General features: G+C 46.9%; 2 protein-coding genes across 2 annotated transcripts in view; both read left to right on the top strand.

The window, feature by feature from the left end:
* LOC139379521 (uncharacterized) overlaps nucleotides 1-5,949 on the top strand; it is a 7,982-nt gene extending 2,033 nt beyond the window's left edge. Inside the window, exons 2-6 of the mRNA XM_071122340.1 lie at nucleotides 1-36; nucleotides 3,661-3,740; nucleotides 3,865-3,952; nucleotides 4,768-4,878; nucleotides 5,409-5,949. The exon at nucleotides 1-36 is cut by the window's left edge and continues 399 nt beyond it. Of these exons, the coding sequence (XP_070978441.1) occupies nucleotides 1-36; nucleotides 3,661-3,740; nucleotides 3,865-3,952; nucleotides 4,768-4,878; nucleotides 5,409-5,680 (587 nt within the window). The 3' untranslated portion in view covers nucleotides 5,681-5,949. The remainder of the gene's footprint in view (nucleotides 37-3,660; nucleotides 3,741-3,864; nucleotides 3,953-4,767; nucleotides 4,879-5,408) is intronic.
* A 3,669-nt stretch (nucleotides 5,950-9,618) lies between these two features.
* The window catches only part of LOC139379251 (FRAS1-related extracellular matrix protein 2-like), a 9,098-nt gene continuing 1,216 nt past the window's right edge, over nucleotides 9,619-17,500 (top strand). The window contains exons 1-8 of the mRNA XM_071122048.1: nucleotides 9,619-9,670; nucleotides 9,770-10,499; nucleotides 11,546-11,609; nucleotides 11,822-12,034; nucleotides 12,187-12,333; nucleotides 13,761-14,225; nucleotides 14,324-16,544; nucleotides 17,006-17,485. Of these exons, the coding sequence (XP_070978149.1) occupies nucleotides 9,619-9,670; nucleotides 9,770-10,499; nucleotides 11,546-11,609; nucleotides 11,822-12,034; nucleotides 12,187-12,333; nucleotides 13,761-14,225; nucleotides 14,324-16,544; nucleotides 17,006-17,485 (4,372 nt within the window). The remainder of the gene's footprint in view (nucleotides 9,671-9,769; nucleotides 10,500-11,545; nucleotides 11,610-11,821; nucleotides 12,035-12,186; nucleotides 12,334-13,760; nucleotides 14,226-14,323; nucleotides 16,545-17,005; nucleotides 17,486-17,500) is intronic.

Here is a 17,500-nt window from a genome sequence, read left to right as displayed (position 1 = left end):
TGGATGAGAAGAATACCATAACGACATCATCACCGGGTAACGTAATGGACAATTTGTGTGTGTGTGTCTGTGTGTCTGTGTGTCTGTGTGTGTGTGTGTGTGTGTGTGTGTGTGTGTGTGTGTGTGTGTGTGTGTGTGTGTGTGTGTGTGTGTGTGTGTGTGTGTGTCTGTGTGTGTGTGTGTGTGTGTGTGTCTGTGTGTGTATGTTTGTGGTGTGTGTGTGTGTGTGTGTGTGTGTGTGTGTGTGTGTGTGTGTGTGTGTGCCCGCGTGCGTGAGGTTGGGCCGAGAGTCCTGTAGCTAGCTAGCTGCATGTCAGTCTTCCTGTGCATGTAACCACAGCCGTTACGCCTGAGCTCACACACACTGAGCTAGCTGGCTCCCATCTGCCACAGGAAAGACAGACCACTAGGCCGTTAGACGTGTTTTCTAAACTTGGGTCCCTTTTTGAAAAATAACAAAATTACATTATCAATCTACACGAAATAGCCAATAATTACAAAGCAAAAACAGTTTTTTTGACTTTTTGCTAATTTATTTAAAAAAATGTAAACTTACATGTGAAACTTTCTGAAATATATATATATATATACACGCCCAATTTTTCAGTTTTTGATTTGTTAAAAAAGTTAGAAATATCCAATAAATGTCGTTCCACTTCATGATTGTGTCCCACTTGTTGTTGATTCTTCACAAAAAAATACAGTTTTATATCTTTATGTTTGAAGCCTGAAATGTGGCAAAAGGTCGCAAAGTTCAAGGGGGCCGAATACTTTCGCAAGGCACTGTATACAGTGGGGCAAAAAAGTATTTAGTCAGCCACCAATTGTGCAAGTTCTCCCACTTAAAAAGATGAGAAAGGCCTGTAATTTTAATCATAGGTACACTTCAACTATGACAGACAAAATGATTTTTTTTTCTCCAGAAAATCACATTGTAGGATTTTTAATGAATTTATTTGCAAATTATGGTGGATGGTCAATAACAAAAGTTTATCTCAATACTTTGTTATATACCCTTTGTTGGCAATGACAGAGGCCAAACGCTTTCTGTAAGTCTTCACAAGGTTTTCACACACTGTTGCTGGTATTTTGGCCAATTCCTCCATGCAGATCTCCTCTAGAGCAGTGATGTTTTGGGGCTGTTGCTGGGCAACACGGACTTTCAACTCCCTCCAAAGATTTTCTATGGGGTTGAGATCTGGAGAATGGCTAGGCCACTCCAGGACCTTGAAATGCTTCTTACGAAGCCACTCCTTCGTTGCCCGGGCGGTGTGTTTGGGATCATTGTCATGCTGAAAGACCCAGCCACGTTTCATCTTCAATGCCCTTGCTGATGGAAGGAGGTTTTCACTCAAAATCTTACGATACATGGCCCCATTCATTCTTTCCTTTACACGGATCAGTCGTCCTGGTCCCTTTGCAGAAAAACAGCCCCAAAGCATGATGTTTCCCCCCCCATGATTCACAGTAGGTATGGTGTTCTTTGGATGCAACTCAGCATTCTTTGTCCTCCAAACACGACAAGTTAAGTTTTTACCAAAAAGTTCTATTTTGGTTTCATCTGACCATATGACATTCTCTCAATCTTCTTCTGGATCATCCAAATGCTCTCTAGCAAACTTCAGACAGGCCTGGACATGTGCTGGCTTAAGCAGGGGGACACGTCTGGCACTGCAGGATTTGAGTCCCTGGCGGCGTAGTGTGTTACTGATGGTAGGCTTTGTTACTTTGGTCCCAGCTCTCTGCAGGTCATTCACTAGGTTCCCCTGTGTGGTTCTGGGATTTTTGCTCACCGTTCTTGTGATCATTTTGACCCCACGGGGTGAGATCTTGCGTGGAACCCCAGATCGAGGGAGATTATCAGTGGTCTTGTATGTCTTCCATTTCCTAATAAATGCTCCCACAGTTGATTTCTTCAAACCAAGCTGCTTACCTATTGCAGATTCAGTCTTCCCAGCCTGGTGCAGGTCTACAATTTAGTTTCTGGTGTCCTTTGACAGCTCTTTGGTCTTGGCCATAGTGGAGTTTGGAGTTTGACTGTTTGAGGTTGTGGACAGGTGTCTTTTATACTGATAACAAGTTCAAACAGGTGCCATTAATACAGGTAACGAGTGGAGGACAGAGGAGCCTCTTAAAGAAGAAGTTACAGGTCTGTGAGAGCCAGAAATCTTGCTTGTTTGTAGGTGACCAAATACTTATTGATAGCCACACTAAGCACAAACCAGATGGCATGGTGTATCACTGCAGAATGTTGTGGTAGTCATGCTGGTTAAGTGTGCCTTGAATTATAAATAAATCACAGACAGTGTCACCAGCAAAGCACCCCTACACCATCACACCTCCTCTTCCATGCTTCACGGTGGGAACTACACATGCAGAGATCATCCGTTCACCTACTCTGCGTCTCACAAAGACACGACGGTTAGAGCCAAAAATCTCAAATTAGGTCTCATTAGGACTCAAAGATCTCAGATTTCCACCAATCTAATGTCCATTGCTCGTGTTTCTGCCCAAGCAAATCTCTTCTTCTTATTGGTGTCGTTTAGTAGTGGTTTCTTTGCAGCAATTCGACCATGAAGACCTGATTCACACAGTCTCCTCTGAACAGTTGATGTTGAGATGTGTCTGTTACTTGAACTCTATGAAGCATTTATTTGGATTGCAATCTGAGGCTGGTAACTCTAATGAACTTATCCTCTGAGGCAGCAGGTAACTCTGGGTCTTCCTTTCCTGTGGCGGTCCTCATGAGAGCCAGTTTCATCATAGCGCTTGATGGTTTTTGCGACTGCACTTGAAGAAACTTTCAAAGTTCTTGAAATGTTCCGTATTGACTGACCTTCATGTCTTAAAGTAATGATGGACTGTCGTTTCTCTTTGCTTATTTGAGCTGTTCTTGCCATAATATGGACTTGGTATTTTACCAAGTAGGGCTATCTTCTGTACACACCCCTACCTTGTCACAACAGAACTGATTGGCTCAAACGCATTAAGAAGGAAAGAAATTCCACAAATTAACTTTTAACAAGGCACACCTGTTAATTGAAATGCATTCCAGGTGACTACCTAATGAAGCTGGTTGAGAGAAGACCAAGAGTGTGCAAAGCTGTCATCATGCAAAGGGTGGCTATTTTGAATAATTTTTTGGTTACTACATGATTCCACATGTGTTATTTCATAGTGTTGATGTCTACAATGTAGAAAATAGTAAAAATAAAGAAAAACTCCTGGAGTAGGAGTGCATTCCAGGTGACTACCTAATGAAGCTGGTAGGAGTGTCCAAACTTCTGACTGGTACTGTAAATGTTTATACATTTTTACGCTTATTTGAAATTGGAATGAACTGCAACACTATTTACCCTCCCTCCCTCCCTCCCTCCCTCCCTCCCTCCCTCCCTCCCTCCCTCTCCCTCCCTCTCTCTCTCTCTCTCTCTCTCTCTCTCTCTCTCTCTCTCTCTCTCTCTCTCTCCCTCCCTCCCTCCCTCCCTCCCTCCCTCTCTCTCTCTCTCTCTCTCCCTCCCTCCCTCCCTCCCTCCCTCCCTCCTTCCTTCCTTCCTTCCCTCCCTCCCTCCCTCCCTCCCTCCTCTCTCTCTCTCTCCCCCCCTCTCCCCCTCCCTCCCTCCCTCCCTCCCTCTCTCCCTCCCCCATCTCTCTCTCCTGTAGGCTATGTAATCCTGATTCTCATATTGTTAGTCATTGTGTGTCTGGTGGTGGTTCTCTATATCCTGAGGAAGAAGTCAAGGGTGAGGCATTTAACAACAAGTACTTGTGATCTTGTTACTATACTGCTAGAATGTATGTCTGGGAAAATCATGGTCAGAAAACCCTATTAAACTCTTTTGTTATTTGTTTATATTTCTCCAACAGAAGTATTCGTTTGACCTGCACCTTGCGGGATACGACCACGACACCCCACTCACCTGCATGGAACAAGCCGGAACCTTCGAACCCAATGGTAACCATGGTGACTTACCTGTCTGTCTGTCTATTTTTGAATTTGATGATGGCTCTGCTGTAAGTGTGTGTTGATGATGGCTCTGCTGTAAGTGTGTGTTGATGATGGCTCTGCTGTAAGTGTGTGTTGATGATGGCTCTGCTGTAAGTGTGTGTTGATGATGGCTCTGCTGTAAGTGTGTGTTGATGATGGCTCTGCTGTAAGTGTGTGTTGATGATGGCTCTGCTGTAAGTGTGTGTTGATGATGGCTCTGCTGTAAGTGTGTGTTGATGATGGCTCTGCTGTAAGTGTGTGTTGATGATGGCTCTGCTGTAAGTGTGTGTTGATGATGGCTCTGCTGTAAGTGTGTGTTGATGATGGCTCTGCTGTAAGTGTGTGTTGATGATGGCTCTGCTGTAAGTGTGTGTTGATGATGGCTCTGCTGTAAGTGTGTGTTGATGATGGCTCTGCTGTAAGTGTGTGTTGATGATGGCTCTGCTGTAAGTGTGTGTTGATGATGGCTCTGCTGTAAGTGTGTGTCGATGATGGCTCTGCTCTAATTGTGTGTTGATGATGGCTCTGCTGTAAGTGTGTGTTGATGATGGCTCTGCTGTAAGTGTGTGTTGATGATGGCTCTGCTGTAAGTGTGTGTTGATGATGGCTCTGCTGTAAGTGTGTGTTGATGATGGCTCTGCTGTAAGTGTGTGTTGATGATGGCTCTGCTGTAAGTGTGTGTTGATGATGGCTCTGCTGTAAGTGTGTGTTGATGATGGCTCTGCTGTAAGTGTGTGTTGATGATGGCTCTGCTGTAAGTGTGTGTTGTATTGTGTTTCCAGAGAAAGCTGGAGGTTTTGAGTACGTGATAGAGGGTGGTGGTGATGACCACCAGGCTATGAGCCCTGTAGCCAATGGCTCAGCTGGGGAGGCGGGGTCCACTGGAGAGAACGGTAAGGATAGATTACTCTCTGTCTCTCTCTCTGTCTGTCTCTCTGTCTCTCTGTCTCTCTGTCTGTCTGTCTCTCTGTCTCTCTGTCTCTCTGTCTCTCTGTCTCTCTCTCTCTGTCTCTCTCTCTCTCTGTCTGTCTCTCTGTCTCTCTCTCTCTCTCTGTCTCTCTGTCTCTCTGTCTCTCTGTCTCTCTGTCTCTCTCTGTCTCTCTCTCTCTCTCTCTGTCTCTCTGTCTCTCTGTCTCTCTCTGTCTCTCTCTGTCTCTGTCTCTCTCTCTCTGTCTCTCTGTATCTCTGTCTCTCTGTCTCTCTCTCTCTCTCTCTCTTCCTAAGAGGTCCTTTGGGGAGGAGGTAGGATGGACAATATTCAGTCAAACCTATCCTGATAAAAAGTAAAAACGTGAGTAAGATCGATATCGCTCTCTCTCATCCTCCCCTCTCTCTCTCTCTGTCTCTCATCCTCCCCTCTCTCTCTCTCTCCTCTCTCTCTCGCTCTCACTCCTTTTTCTCTCTCATCTCTCTCTAACAAAAGGAGAGAAGCAGGGTCATGGTGATAGTGATGGTGATGGCGACAGCTTCGACAACTTCTGTGACTGTGCGATCACTCTGACTCCGCCCTTAAAGAGGGTGGGCTTTAGCCTGGACCTGGACCTGAGTGACAAGCAGTCGGACAAATCGGACAACGGGGAGCAGAATGGGAACAACAACAACGTTGCCATGGGGATGACCCCTGAGCCTCCAGGCCTGACCTTTGACCCTGTAGGTTCAGGTGACGTCTTCATTGAAGTCAACCTGGATATATAGAAGACACATACAGTGTTGTGAAATGGTAATGTTCTGTTGTGGTTGATTTAGAGATTAATGTAAAAAGCTTCAAATAACTTTTACTTCCCAATTTTTTATATTTTTTACGTTTTTCATTCCGTATGTTTTTTTAGTATTTCAAGATAAAAACTAATGTTTATTGTTTTTTTGTTATTCATTTGAATAATGTTTTGCGCATGATAATAATCGCAGGAGATGATGCCAAGTCACACGGTGATTGTTTTTGGAATAAAACATACTTTACAGAATTCTAGGTGTTGTGTCTTGATGTAATGTGTTTGGGTAATGTGTGGAGAGGTAATGTGTAGAGAGGTAATGTGTGGAGAGGTAATTCGTGGAGAGGTAATGTGTGGAGAGGTCATGTGTGGAGAGGTCATGTGTGGAGAGGTAATGTGTGGAGAGGTAATGTGTGGAGAGGTCATGTGTGGAGAGGTAATGTGTGGAGAGGTCATGTGTGGAGAGGTAATGTGTGGAGAGCTCATGTGTGGAGAGGTAATGTGTGGAGAGGTCATGTGTGGAGAGGTAATGTGTGGAGAGGTAATGTGTGGAGAGGTAGTGTGTGGAAAGGTAATGTGTGGAAAGGTAATGTGTGGAGAGGTAATGTGTGGAGAGGTAATGTGTGGAGAGGTAATGTGTGGAAAGGTAATGTGTGGAGAGGTAGTGTGTGGAGAGGTAATGTGTGGAGAGGTAGTGTGTGGAGAGGTAATGTGTAGAGAGATAATCTGTGGAGAGGTAATGTGTGGAGAGGTCATGTGTGGAGAGATAATCTGTGGAGAGGTAATGTGTGGAGAGGTAGTGTGTGGAAAGGTAATGTGTGGAAAGGTAATGTGTGGAGAGGTAATGTTTGGAGAGGTAATGTGTGGAAAGGTAATGTGTGGAAAGGTAATGTGTGGAGAGGTAGTGTGTGGAGAGGTAATGTGTGGAGAGATAATCTGTGGAGAGGTAATGTGTGGAGAGGTAATGTGTGGAGAGATAATCTGTGGAGAGGTAATGTGTGGAGAGGTAGTGTGTGGAAAGGTAATGTGTGGAAAGGTAATGTGTGGAGAGGTAATGTGTGGAGAGGTAATCTGTGGAGAGGTAATGTGTGGAGAGGTAACGTGTCTAGAGGTAATGTGTGGAGAGGTAATCTGTGGAGAGGTAACGTGTCTAGAGGTAATCTGTGGAGAGGTAATGTGTGGAGAGGTAATGTGTGGAGAGGTAATCTGTGGAGAGGTAACGTGTCTAGAGGTAATCTGTGGAGAAGTAATGTGTGGAGAGGTAATCTGTGGAGAGGTAATCTGTGGAGAGGTAATCTGTGGAGAGGTAATCTGTGGAGAGGTAACGTGTCTAGAGGTAATCTGTGGAGAAGTAATCTGTGGAGAGGGAATGTGTGGAGAGGTAATGTGTGGAGAGGTAATCTGTGGAGAGGTAACGTGTCTAGAGGTAATCTGTGGAGAAGTAATCTGTGGAGAGGGAATGTGTGGAGAGGTAATGTGTGGAGAGGTAATCTGTGGAGAGGTAACGTGTATAGAGGTAATCTGTGGAGAGGTAATGTGTGGAGAGGTAATCTGTGGAGAGGTAATGTGTGGAGAGATAATGTGTGGAGAGGTATTCTGTGGAGAGGTAATGTGTGGAGAGGTAATCTGTGGAGAGGTAATGTGTGGATAGGTAATGTGTGGAGAGGTAATCTGTGGAGAGGTAATGTGTGGAGAGGTAATGTGTGGAGAGTAAATGTGTGGAGAGGTAATGTGTGGAGAGGTATTCTGTGGAGAGGTAATGTGTGGAGAGGTAATGTGTGGAGAGTAAATGTGTGGAGAGGTAATGTGTGGAGAGGTAATGTGTGGAGAGGTAATCTGTGGAGAGGTCATCTGTGGAGAGGTAATGTGTAGAGAGGTAATATGTGGAGAGGCAATCTGTGGAGAGGTAATCTGTGGAGAGGTAATGTGTGGAGAGGTAATGTGTGGAGAGGTAATCTGTGGAGAGGTAATGTGTGGAGAGGTCATGTGTGGAGAGGTCATGTGTGGAGAGGTAATGTGTGGAGAGGTAATGTGTGGAGAGGTAATGTGTGGAGAGGTAATCTGTGGAAAGGTAATGTGTGGAGAGGTAATCTGTGGAGAGGTAACGTGTCTAGAGGTAATCTGTGGAGAGGTAATGTGTGGAGAGATAATCTGTGGAGAGGTAATGTGTGGAGAGGTAATGTGTGGAGAGATAATCTGTGGAGAGGTAATGTGTGGAGAGGTAGTGTGTGGAAAGGTAATGTGTGGAAAGGTAATGTGTGGAGAGGTAATGTGTGGAGAGGTAATCTGTGGAGAGGTAATGTGTGGAGAGGTATCGTGTCTAGAGGTAATGTGTGGAGAGGTAATCTGTGGAGAGGTAACGTGTCTAGAGGTAATCTGTGGAGAGGTAATGTGTGGAGAGGTAATGTGTGGAGAGGTAATCTGTGGAGAGGTAACGTGTCTAGAGGTAATCTGTGGAGAAGTAATGTGTGGAGAGGTAATCTGTGGAGAGGTAATCTGTGGAGAGGTAATCTGTGGAGAGGTAACGTGTCTAGAGGTAATCTGTGGAGAAGTAATCTGTGGAGAGGGAATGTGTGGAGAGGTAATGTGTGGAGAGGTAATCTGTGGAGAGGTAACGTGTCTAGAGGTAATCTGTGGAGAAGTAATCTGTGGAGAGGGAATGTGTGGAGAGGTAATGTGTGGAGAGGTAATCTGTGGAGAGGTAACGTGTATAGAGGTAATCTGTGGAGAGGTAATGTGTGGAGAGGTAATCTGTGGAGAGGTAATGTGTGGAGAGATAATGTGTGGAGAGGTATTCTGTGGAGAGGTAATGTGTGGAGAGGTAATCTGTGGAGAGGTAATGTGTGGATAGGTAATGTGTGGAGAGGTAATCTGTGGAGAGGTAATGTGTGGAGAGGTAATGTGTGGAGAGTAAATGTGTGGAGAGGTAATGTGTGGAGAGGTAATCTGTGGAGAGGTAATGTGTGGAGAGGTAATGTGTGGAGAGTAAATGTGTGGAGAGGTAATGTGTGGAGAGGTAATGTGTGGAGAGGTAATCTGTGGAGAGGTCATCTGTGGAGAGGTAATGTGTAGAGAGGTAATATGTGGAGAGGCAATCTGTGGAGAGGTAATCTGTGGAGAGGTAATGTGTGGAGAGGTAATGTGTGGAGAGGTAATCTGTGGAGAGGTAATGTGTGGAGAGGTCATGTGTGGAGAGGTCATGTGTGGAGAGGTAATGTGTGGAGAGGTAATGTGTGGAGAGGTAATGTGTGGAGAGGTAATCTGTGGAAAGGTAATGTGTGGAGAGGTAATCTGTGGAGAGGTAACGTGTCTAGAGGTAATCTGTGGAGAGGTAATGTGTGGAGAGATAATGTGTGGAGAGGTAATGTGTGGAGAGGTAATCTGTGGAGAGGTAATGTGTGGAGAGGTAATCTGTGGAGAGGTAACGTGTCTAGAGGTAATCTGTGGAGAGGTAATGTGTGGAGAGATAATGTGTGGAGAGGTAATCTGTGGAGAAGTCATGTGTAGAGAGGTCATGTGTAGAGAGGTAATGTGTGGAGAGGTAATGTGTGGAGAGGTCATGTGTGGAGAGGTAATCTGTGGAGAGGTAATCTGTGGAGAGGTAATGTGATGAGAGGTAATGTGTGGAGAGGTAATGTCTGGAGAGGTATTTGTTCTAAGGGGGTTTTACTCAGTTTGTTGGGAGTGACTTTGGAGTGCCTTCCGCCCCCCTCGGTAAATGTTTGTAGAGTGAGGGAGGGGTGTGAGAAAAAAGTCTGCATGGAGAGAGGGTTGGAGGGAGAGAGAAGGGTCTGTAAAAGAGCGAGATATGAGGAGTGGGTTTGGGGAAAGGGAGGCAGAGGAGGGTCTCAGAAGAGGGTCTCGGTATATAAAGGGCCTCCAGCAGCCACAGTCCTGACAGACAGAGAGAAAGCGAACACTATGGCTACAACAACGGCAGGAGAAGAGCTGGATCCTGAGTCCAGCCCTGGACGTCAACACCGACACCAAACAACACCGGCCAAACAGAAACGGCAACCTCTGATATATCTCTGTATCTCTCTCATTCTGGATCTCTGTTTTCCGTCTGTAGAAGGGACCAACTGGCACCATTACCACCATCACCCCCGACCCCAGCCAGGGTCCATCATCCTGGGCAACAGAGGGCTGAAGGTCCCCCGGGGGAGTTGGGCCTACCTGGATCCTCTCTGTGACCTGGTGACCAGAGTCCTTCCAGGCGACTCCTGCTACGTCACGGTCTTCGACTATGACCGCGCTGTCATACCGGGAACACTCACCCCAAAGAAGTTCCCGTGCGCGTTCGAGAAAGGCCAGGTGAAGTACATGCATTTCGGGTCAAAGGTCATTACCAGGGATACGGTGAGGTTACAGGTGAGGTATGACACGCAGACGGACACGCTGGTTATACCGCTGACCTTAGAGGTCGAGGCGACCGCGAACGGTCGAGAGGTCGTGACCACGAACACTCCGCTGGTCGTGAGCGAGCTGGACGGGATCTCTAGCGCCATCAATGGTCAGAGCTTGGGGATTCCATTCAGCGCGGCCGGTTCCTCCGGTTCCGCGTCGCGGTGTAAACTCACCTTGTTGATCGGAACGGGCGGTTTCCCCAGACATGGAACTCTTTTGAATTACGTCACCGACGGTCAACCGACGGACTGCCATGCTTTCCTCAACATGGATGTTCGTTATAAACTCACCGCTACCTCTGACGCACCTCATATCGACTACATCCCCATGCTAGCAGAGTTACTAGACCAACACGGGAGGGCCACACAGCAGGAGTACTTCCTGATCACAGTCAGGTTTGCATTGTTTGTGTTTTCTAACTTTGTCTTTGGGTACTATATAGAGGATAGGGTACTATGTAGAGAATACGATATTTTATAGAGAATATGGTGCTATGTAGAGAATAAGGTACAATATAGAGATTAGGGTACTATGTATAGAATAGGGTACAATATAGAGATTAGGGTACTATGTAGAGAATAAGGTGCTATGTAGAGAATAGGGTACAATATAGAGATTAGGGTACTATGTAGAGAATAGGGTACTATGTAGAGAATAGGGTACTATGTAGAGAATAGGGAACTACGTAGAGAACAGGGTACTATGTAGAGAATAGGGTACTATGTAGAGAATAGGGAACTACGTAGAGAACAGGGTGTTATGTAGAGAATAGTCCAGTCCTTTGTCATTAGATGCTACAGTTTTGACCCACTGTATCTGGTTTTGACCCACTGTCTCTGGTTTTGCCCCACTGTCTCTGGTTTTGACCCACTGTATCTGGTTTTGCCCCACTGTATCTGGTTTTGCCCCACTGTATCTGGTTTTGCCCCACTGTATCTGGTTTTGCCCCACTGTATCTGGTTTTGACCCACTGTATCTGGTTTTGCCCCACTGTCTCTGGTTTTGACCCACTGTATCTGGTTTTGCCCCACTGTCTCTGGTTTTCCGTCGAGGAGCCCTTGGGACAGAAGTGTTTTAACAAATGCTTTCATACATGACCTCTGGGGTCATCTCTGTGGTCGTCTCTGGGGTCGTCTTTGGGGTCATCTCTGTGGTCATCTCTGGGGTCACTCAAATGCTTTCATACATGACCTCTGGGGTCGTCTCTGGGGTCGTCTCTGGGGTCATCTCTGGGGTCACTCAAATGCTTTCATACATGTGTTACCATATGTGACCCTCTGGGGTCATCTCTGGGGTCACTTCAGGGGTCATCTCTGGGGTCATCTCTGGGGTCACTTAAATGCTTTCATACATGTGTTACCATATGTGACCTTCTGGGGTCATCTCTGGGGTCATCTCTGGGGTCATCTTGTGTGATGTATGTGTGATGTATTCTATTCAGGATCCGAGAGGGTATCACCAACAGCCCTCCCAGACCCAGCTTTCTCACCATGATGATGATGGAGGTACACCTATTATTGATTCATTGATTGACGGACGGATTGAGTGATTTGATCGGTCGATTTATTTATTCAATGATTAGCACTTACACCGTATCACAATCACCCAACAACAAGACAACTTTACACATGTAAAATACAACGACGCAACATCCTATTCTGATCAAAATGTTTAATTATGTATTTAAAAAAAATATATATGTTTATTCACTATAAAGGTGGACCAGTTTGTGACGACGGCCATCACCAGTGACGTGTTGGCAGCGGAAGACGCAGAGTCCGCCTCTGACGACCTCATCTTCAACATCCTCACTACATTGGCTCCAGACCAAGGTGACATCATCAGCACGGACGACCAGAACCAGCCAATCGCGTCGTTCCGTCAGCGGGACGTCAAAGACCTGAAGATCGCCTACAGACCTCCAGCAGAGGCGAGTCTTTGAGTATTTGTATATTGTGTTAAGTTTCCCAATGACATTATTTATGACGTATCTTTGGAGTGATCAAAGTATTTCAAACGTGTCAAATATAAATAAGGTGAGTAGGTAAGAACATAGTATAAATAAAGTAATTGTTGCCCCAGGATTCTGGTCGTCCCTCTGAGAGGATCGTCCATGTAGAGATGGAGGTTGTGGATTCAGACGGGGTCACTTCAGAACGGTTCTCCTTCATGATAGTAGTCAAACCCATGAACACACTGGCTCCTGTAGTCACCATCAATACTGGACAGGTACACACAACACACACACACACACACACACATACACGCACACACACACACACACGCACACGCACGCACGCACACACACACACACACACACGCACAAACGCACGGACACACACGCACCCACGGACACACACACACACACACACACACATGCGCCATCAAATTGTGTAATTGTACGGAAAGTATTCAGACCCCTTGACTTTTTCCACATTGTGTTACTTTAAAACCTTATTCTAAAACGGATGAAATAAATAAAAATATTCAGCAATCAACACACAATACCCCATAATGTATCAATGTATAAAAAAAATACACATGAAATACCTTATTTACAAAAGTATTCAGACCCTTTGCTATGAGACTCAAAATTGACTGCAGTCCACCTGTGGTAAATTCAATTGATTGGACATGATTAGGAAAGGCACACACCTGTCTATATAAAGGTCCCACAGTTGACAGTGCATGTCAGAGCAACAACCAAGACCGGTCGAAGGAATTGTCCGTAGAGCTCCGAGACAGGATTGTGTCGAGGCACAGATCTGGGGAAGGGTGACAAAACATTTCTGCAGCATTGAAGGTCCCCAAGAACACAGTGGCCTCCATCACTCTTAAATGGAAGAAGTTTGGAACCACCAAGACTCTTCCTAGAGCTGGCCGCCCGGCCAAACTGAGCAATCAGGAGAGAAGGGCCTTGGTCTGGGAGGTGACCAAGAACGCGTTGGTCACTCTGACAGAGCTCCAGAGTACCTTTGTGGAGATAGGAAACCTTTCAGAAGGACAACCATCTCTGCAGCACTCCACCACTCAGACTTTTATGGTAGAGAGGCCAGACGGAAGCCACTCCTCAGTAAAAGGCACATGACAGCCAGCTTGGAGTTTGCCAAAAGGCACCTAAAGACTCTCAGACCATGAGAAACAAGAGTCTCTGCTCTGATGAAACCAAGATTCAACTCTTTGGCCTGAATGCCAAGGGTCACGTCTGAAGGAAACCTGGCACCATCCCTACAGCCAAGACAATGTGGAGTGGCTTCGGGACAAGTCTCTGAATGTCCTTGAGTGGCCCAGTCAGAGCTCGGACTTTAACTCGATCCAACATCTCTGGAGAGACCTGTGCATCAACGCTCCCCATTCAACCTGACAGAGCTTGAGAGGATCTGCAGAGAAGAATGGGAGAAACTCCCCAAATACAGGTGTGCCAAGCTTTTATAAATGAGCAAAAATATAACAATGATGTTTTTGCTTTGTCATTATGTGGTATTGTGTTTAGATTGATGAGGGAAAAAAACGAATTCATACATTTTTAGAATAAGGTTGTAACATCACAAAATGTGGAAAAAGTCAAGGCGTCTGAATACTTTCCAAAGGTACATAATGTCTTATGAGGCCTCTGGCATTATCAACCTTTTTCTCTCTCGCTCTGTCCTTCCCAGATGCTGTTTAAGGGCCAGTCCAGACCGCTGTCGTCCAACCATAACCTCCGAATCAGCGACGAAGACAACCTGTCAGACGTCAGGATCACCGTCCTCCGAGGATGTAAACACGGCGTCCTGACAGTCCTCGGGTCGCCTCTTGGGTCACCGCGGCAACGGGAGTTCTTTACGCCGGCGCAACTCGACAGCGGAGTGGTTGTCTACGAACACGACGGTTCCGAAACGTTCTCCGATAACATCCTGTTCCGCATGACGGACGGGCAACTCGACGTCGACTTCCTATTCCCAGTGACGATTGTTGCCATGGACGACGAGGCTCCGGTCATCAATGTCAACACCGGGTTGATCCTGTCCCAAAAGGAGACCAAGATGATATCATCGGTGGTTCTAAGTGCGACGGATGTTGATTCCGAAGTCTCGACAGTGAAGTTTGTCCTCGTGGCGCCGTTCTCGACCATCGGACAGGTGAGTTCCTTGATTCTTAATGTATGTTGCCTTCATTATTATATTTTGTCTGGAGCTTTGTGATTCTTCTTTTATGAAATGCATTGTATTATTATTAGGTGTTTCTCAGACAATTACACCCACCTGGGGACCTCACCGGATGGACATTCAACTCCGCCGAGCGAGTCTACGAATGCGTCGTCACCGAATGGCTCCAACGAGACGTAACAGAGGGTAGGGTGTTCTACCAACACACCGGACCTCAACTCACCTCCACCTTCACTGACCAATTAGTGTTCCGTTGCCAGGACGACAACGTCCCTCCCAACCAATCAGGCGACAACATGTTCCTCGTCGGAATCCACCCGGTCGACGACCTCGCTCCGGAACCCTTCCCCGGTTCCACTCTAGTCCTGACCGTCAACGAGTACCAACTCACTCCGATACAGAAGACGTGTTTACATTTCACAGATCTAGACTCTGACGACAGAGACCTGAGGTATATTATCGTTATCCCACCCACTAACACAGACCAGAACGACCCAACACCACTGGGCCATATCGTCCTGACTGACAACCCTAATGTTGTTGTCACTGAGTTCACCCAGGCACAGGTCAACCACCTCAAAGTAGCCTATAAGCCACCAGATCTGGAGTTGGGAACCACACCTAGAGTGGTCCAGTTCACCTTTATTGTGAAAGATACAGTAGGACACTCTGTAGATGGAGTCTTTACTATCAACCTGCAACCAGTGGACAACAAACCCCCAGTCACCAAAACTGGTGTCGACCTCAACGTCAATGTAAAGAATACGTATGTGTTCACTAAGGATGTGTTGGATGCTACAGATCAGGATACGAGTGCTGATAATATCACGTTCATCGTGACCCAGATTCCAAAGTTTGGCGTTCTGAGATGTGTTGGTGTAGATCTGTCCGTATGGAACCATTTCACCCTAGCAGACATCCACAGGGGTGTGGTAGTGTACATTCACCGGGGTAACGGTCCAGGGAGTGATGTTGTAAAAGTGGACGTTAGCGATGGATACCACAAGGTTCCCGTGACGATCAGAATCAACGTTGTTACTCCGGCTGTCGTGGCAACGCCACCGACGGCCCCTCCAACACCGCGTGAACTCCATATAATCATAGAGGTAAACGAGAACGGACAGATACAAATCACAGGAGACAAAGTCCAGGTCAGCGGCAGGATGCACGTTGATGACCTCACCTTTCTCATCCAACAACCTCCTCGCTTCGGGGTCGTCCAGGTGCAGGGCGTGCCCTCTGATAGGCTGACGCTGCGCGATATCATCGACGGCCAGGTGACCTATGTCCACACCAGTGGCGAGGTTGGACCTGGGAAACACAACGACACCTTCACGCTCACCGTGATTGGTCCGTGGATCTCCGGGGGCAACAGGGTCATTCAGAAGGTCAAAGTGCAGGTGTCAATACTTCCTGTTGACAACGTTCCACCCATAATCAGTGTCGGGGATCTGTTAAAGGTCTCGGAAGGAGAGAAGAAGGTGGTAACAGTAGAGAACATCAGAGTAGAGGACTCTGACACTGACGTTGACGTTGTTCTCTGTACCATCCTGGTCCAGCCGACATTCGGATACTTAGAGATCACCTCAGCCAGTCCTGGCTCGGAGAAGTCCAGAGCGGGAATCGTTGTGACGGCGTTCCACTACCGAGACGTTCGACTCGGGAATGTCGTCTACGTTCAGAATATACATAAAGGAACGGAACCCGTCGAGGATAGGACGACGCTCCAGTGTTCAGACGGTATCAACCAATCAGAGATGAGCATTTTGACCTTTGTGATCTTCCCAGACAATGATGAGGAGCCTCAGGTGTTCACGCGAGAGTTCGTGGTCATGGAAGGGATGAGCCTCGCGGTCGGCGTTCCGATCCTCAATGTGGTCGACCTCGACGTTCCGGGCGATGTTTTGGAATTCGAGGTCGTGGTTCCTCCAAAACACGGGAAGATCGTCCAGCACCTGGCGACAGGGACCGTTATCGTTGTGACGTTCACCTTGGATCAGATCCGAACCGGTACCACCATCGTCTACGAACACGATGGTTCTGAGACGAGACACGACAACTTCTCGGTGAAAGTAACGGACGGGAAACACGTCGTAGAGAAGGAGGTCATCGTCACGGTGATACCGGTCGACGACGAGACCCCTCGCCTGGCGATCAACACTGGGCTGGAGGTGGAGTTCAGGGAATGGAAAGTCATCACCAATAAGATCCTCAAAGCCACCGATCTGGACTCAGAGGACGGGACTCTGATGTTTATCATCCGCAGGGATCCGGAGCAGGGCTGCCTGCAACGTCTGGTGTCTCCAACTTCATATCAAGGTTTACTGTCTTACCTTTTGTCCAAACATTTTATTTTATATTGTCAATAGTTGACAGTAACCAACATTCAGATCAACAACAACATAAAACATACAACACACAATTCAAATGTACGTACAATATTCAACTGGATTAGCAAAGTCAATTACAGTTATAATTGGAAGTGCAAATAACATAGAACAGAAGCAATGTCAAGGTGTTCTGAAAGTAAACCATGTTAGAGTAGGAAGATCGGAAGAAAATAGTCAGTTACTCTACTGATTACTCTTGGCCTGCATTCCAAATGCTGTCCCCTATCTAGTGCACTACCCTTGACCATTTCAGACCCAGACCTATCCTAAACGAATCAAATCCTAAACCTAACCTAACTAATCTAGTACCATTCAGACCCAGCCTTGTTTTTTTTACACTTCTCTCTTACTTCCCTTCCTCAGGTTTAGTCGTTTCACGTAAGGTTTTATTAAATATGACGGTGGGTATGAACTTTACCCAGGACGACCTCGACTCTGGTCTGATCCGCTACATTCACACTGGGCTCGGAGGAGTTCGTGACCTCATCAAGTTCGACGTCACCGACGGCGTGAACCCTTTAATCGACCGGTACTTCTACGTGACAGTCGGGGGGGTGGACGCGGTGTTCCCGGTTGTCGTGGTGAATAAGGGCGTGTCGTTAAAAGAGGGGGGGCGGGCGCTCCTCACCACAGACCTCCTCAGCACCTCCGACCTCAACTCCCCCGACGAGCGCCTGACCTTTACCCTGACCCGTGACCCTGCCAGAGGTCGTTTAGAGGTCACGGACCGGCCCGGCGTCGCCGTCACGACGTTTACACAGCTCCAGTTGGCGGGGAGTAAGGTGTTCTATGTTCACACGGCGGAGGACGAGGCCAGGATGGACAGCTTCCAGTTCCAGGTTGGTCAGAGGAGTGTGG

Source organism: Oncorhynchus clarkii, chromosome 21 (assembly GCF_045791955.1).
Source record: "Oncorhynchus clarkii lewisi isolate Uvic-CL-2024 chromosome 21, UVic_Ocla_1.0, whole genome shotgun sequence".
Taxonomy (NCBI): domain Eukaryota; kingdom Metazoa; phylum Chordata; class Actinopteri; order Salmoniformes; family Salmonidae; genus Oncorhynchus; species Oncorhynchus clarkii.
Note: the sequence above shows the minus strand (reverse complement) of the source record. Positions and strands in the feature narration are given on the sequence as shown.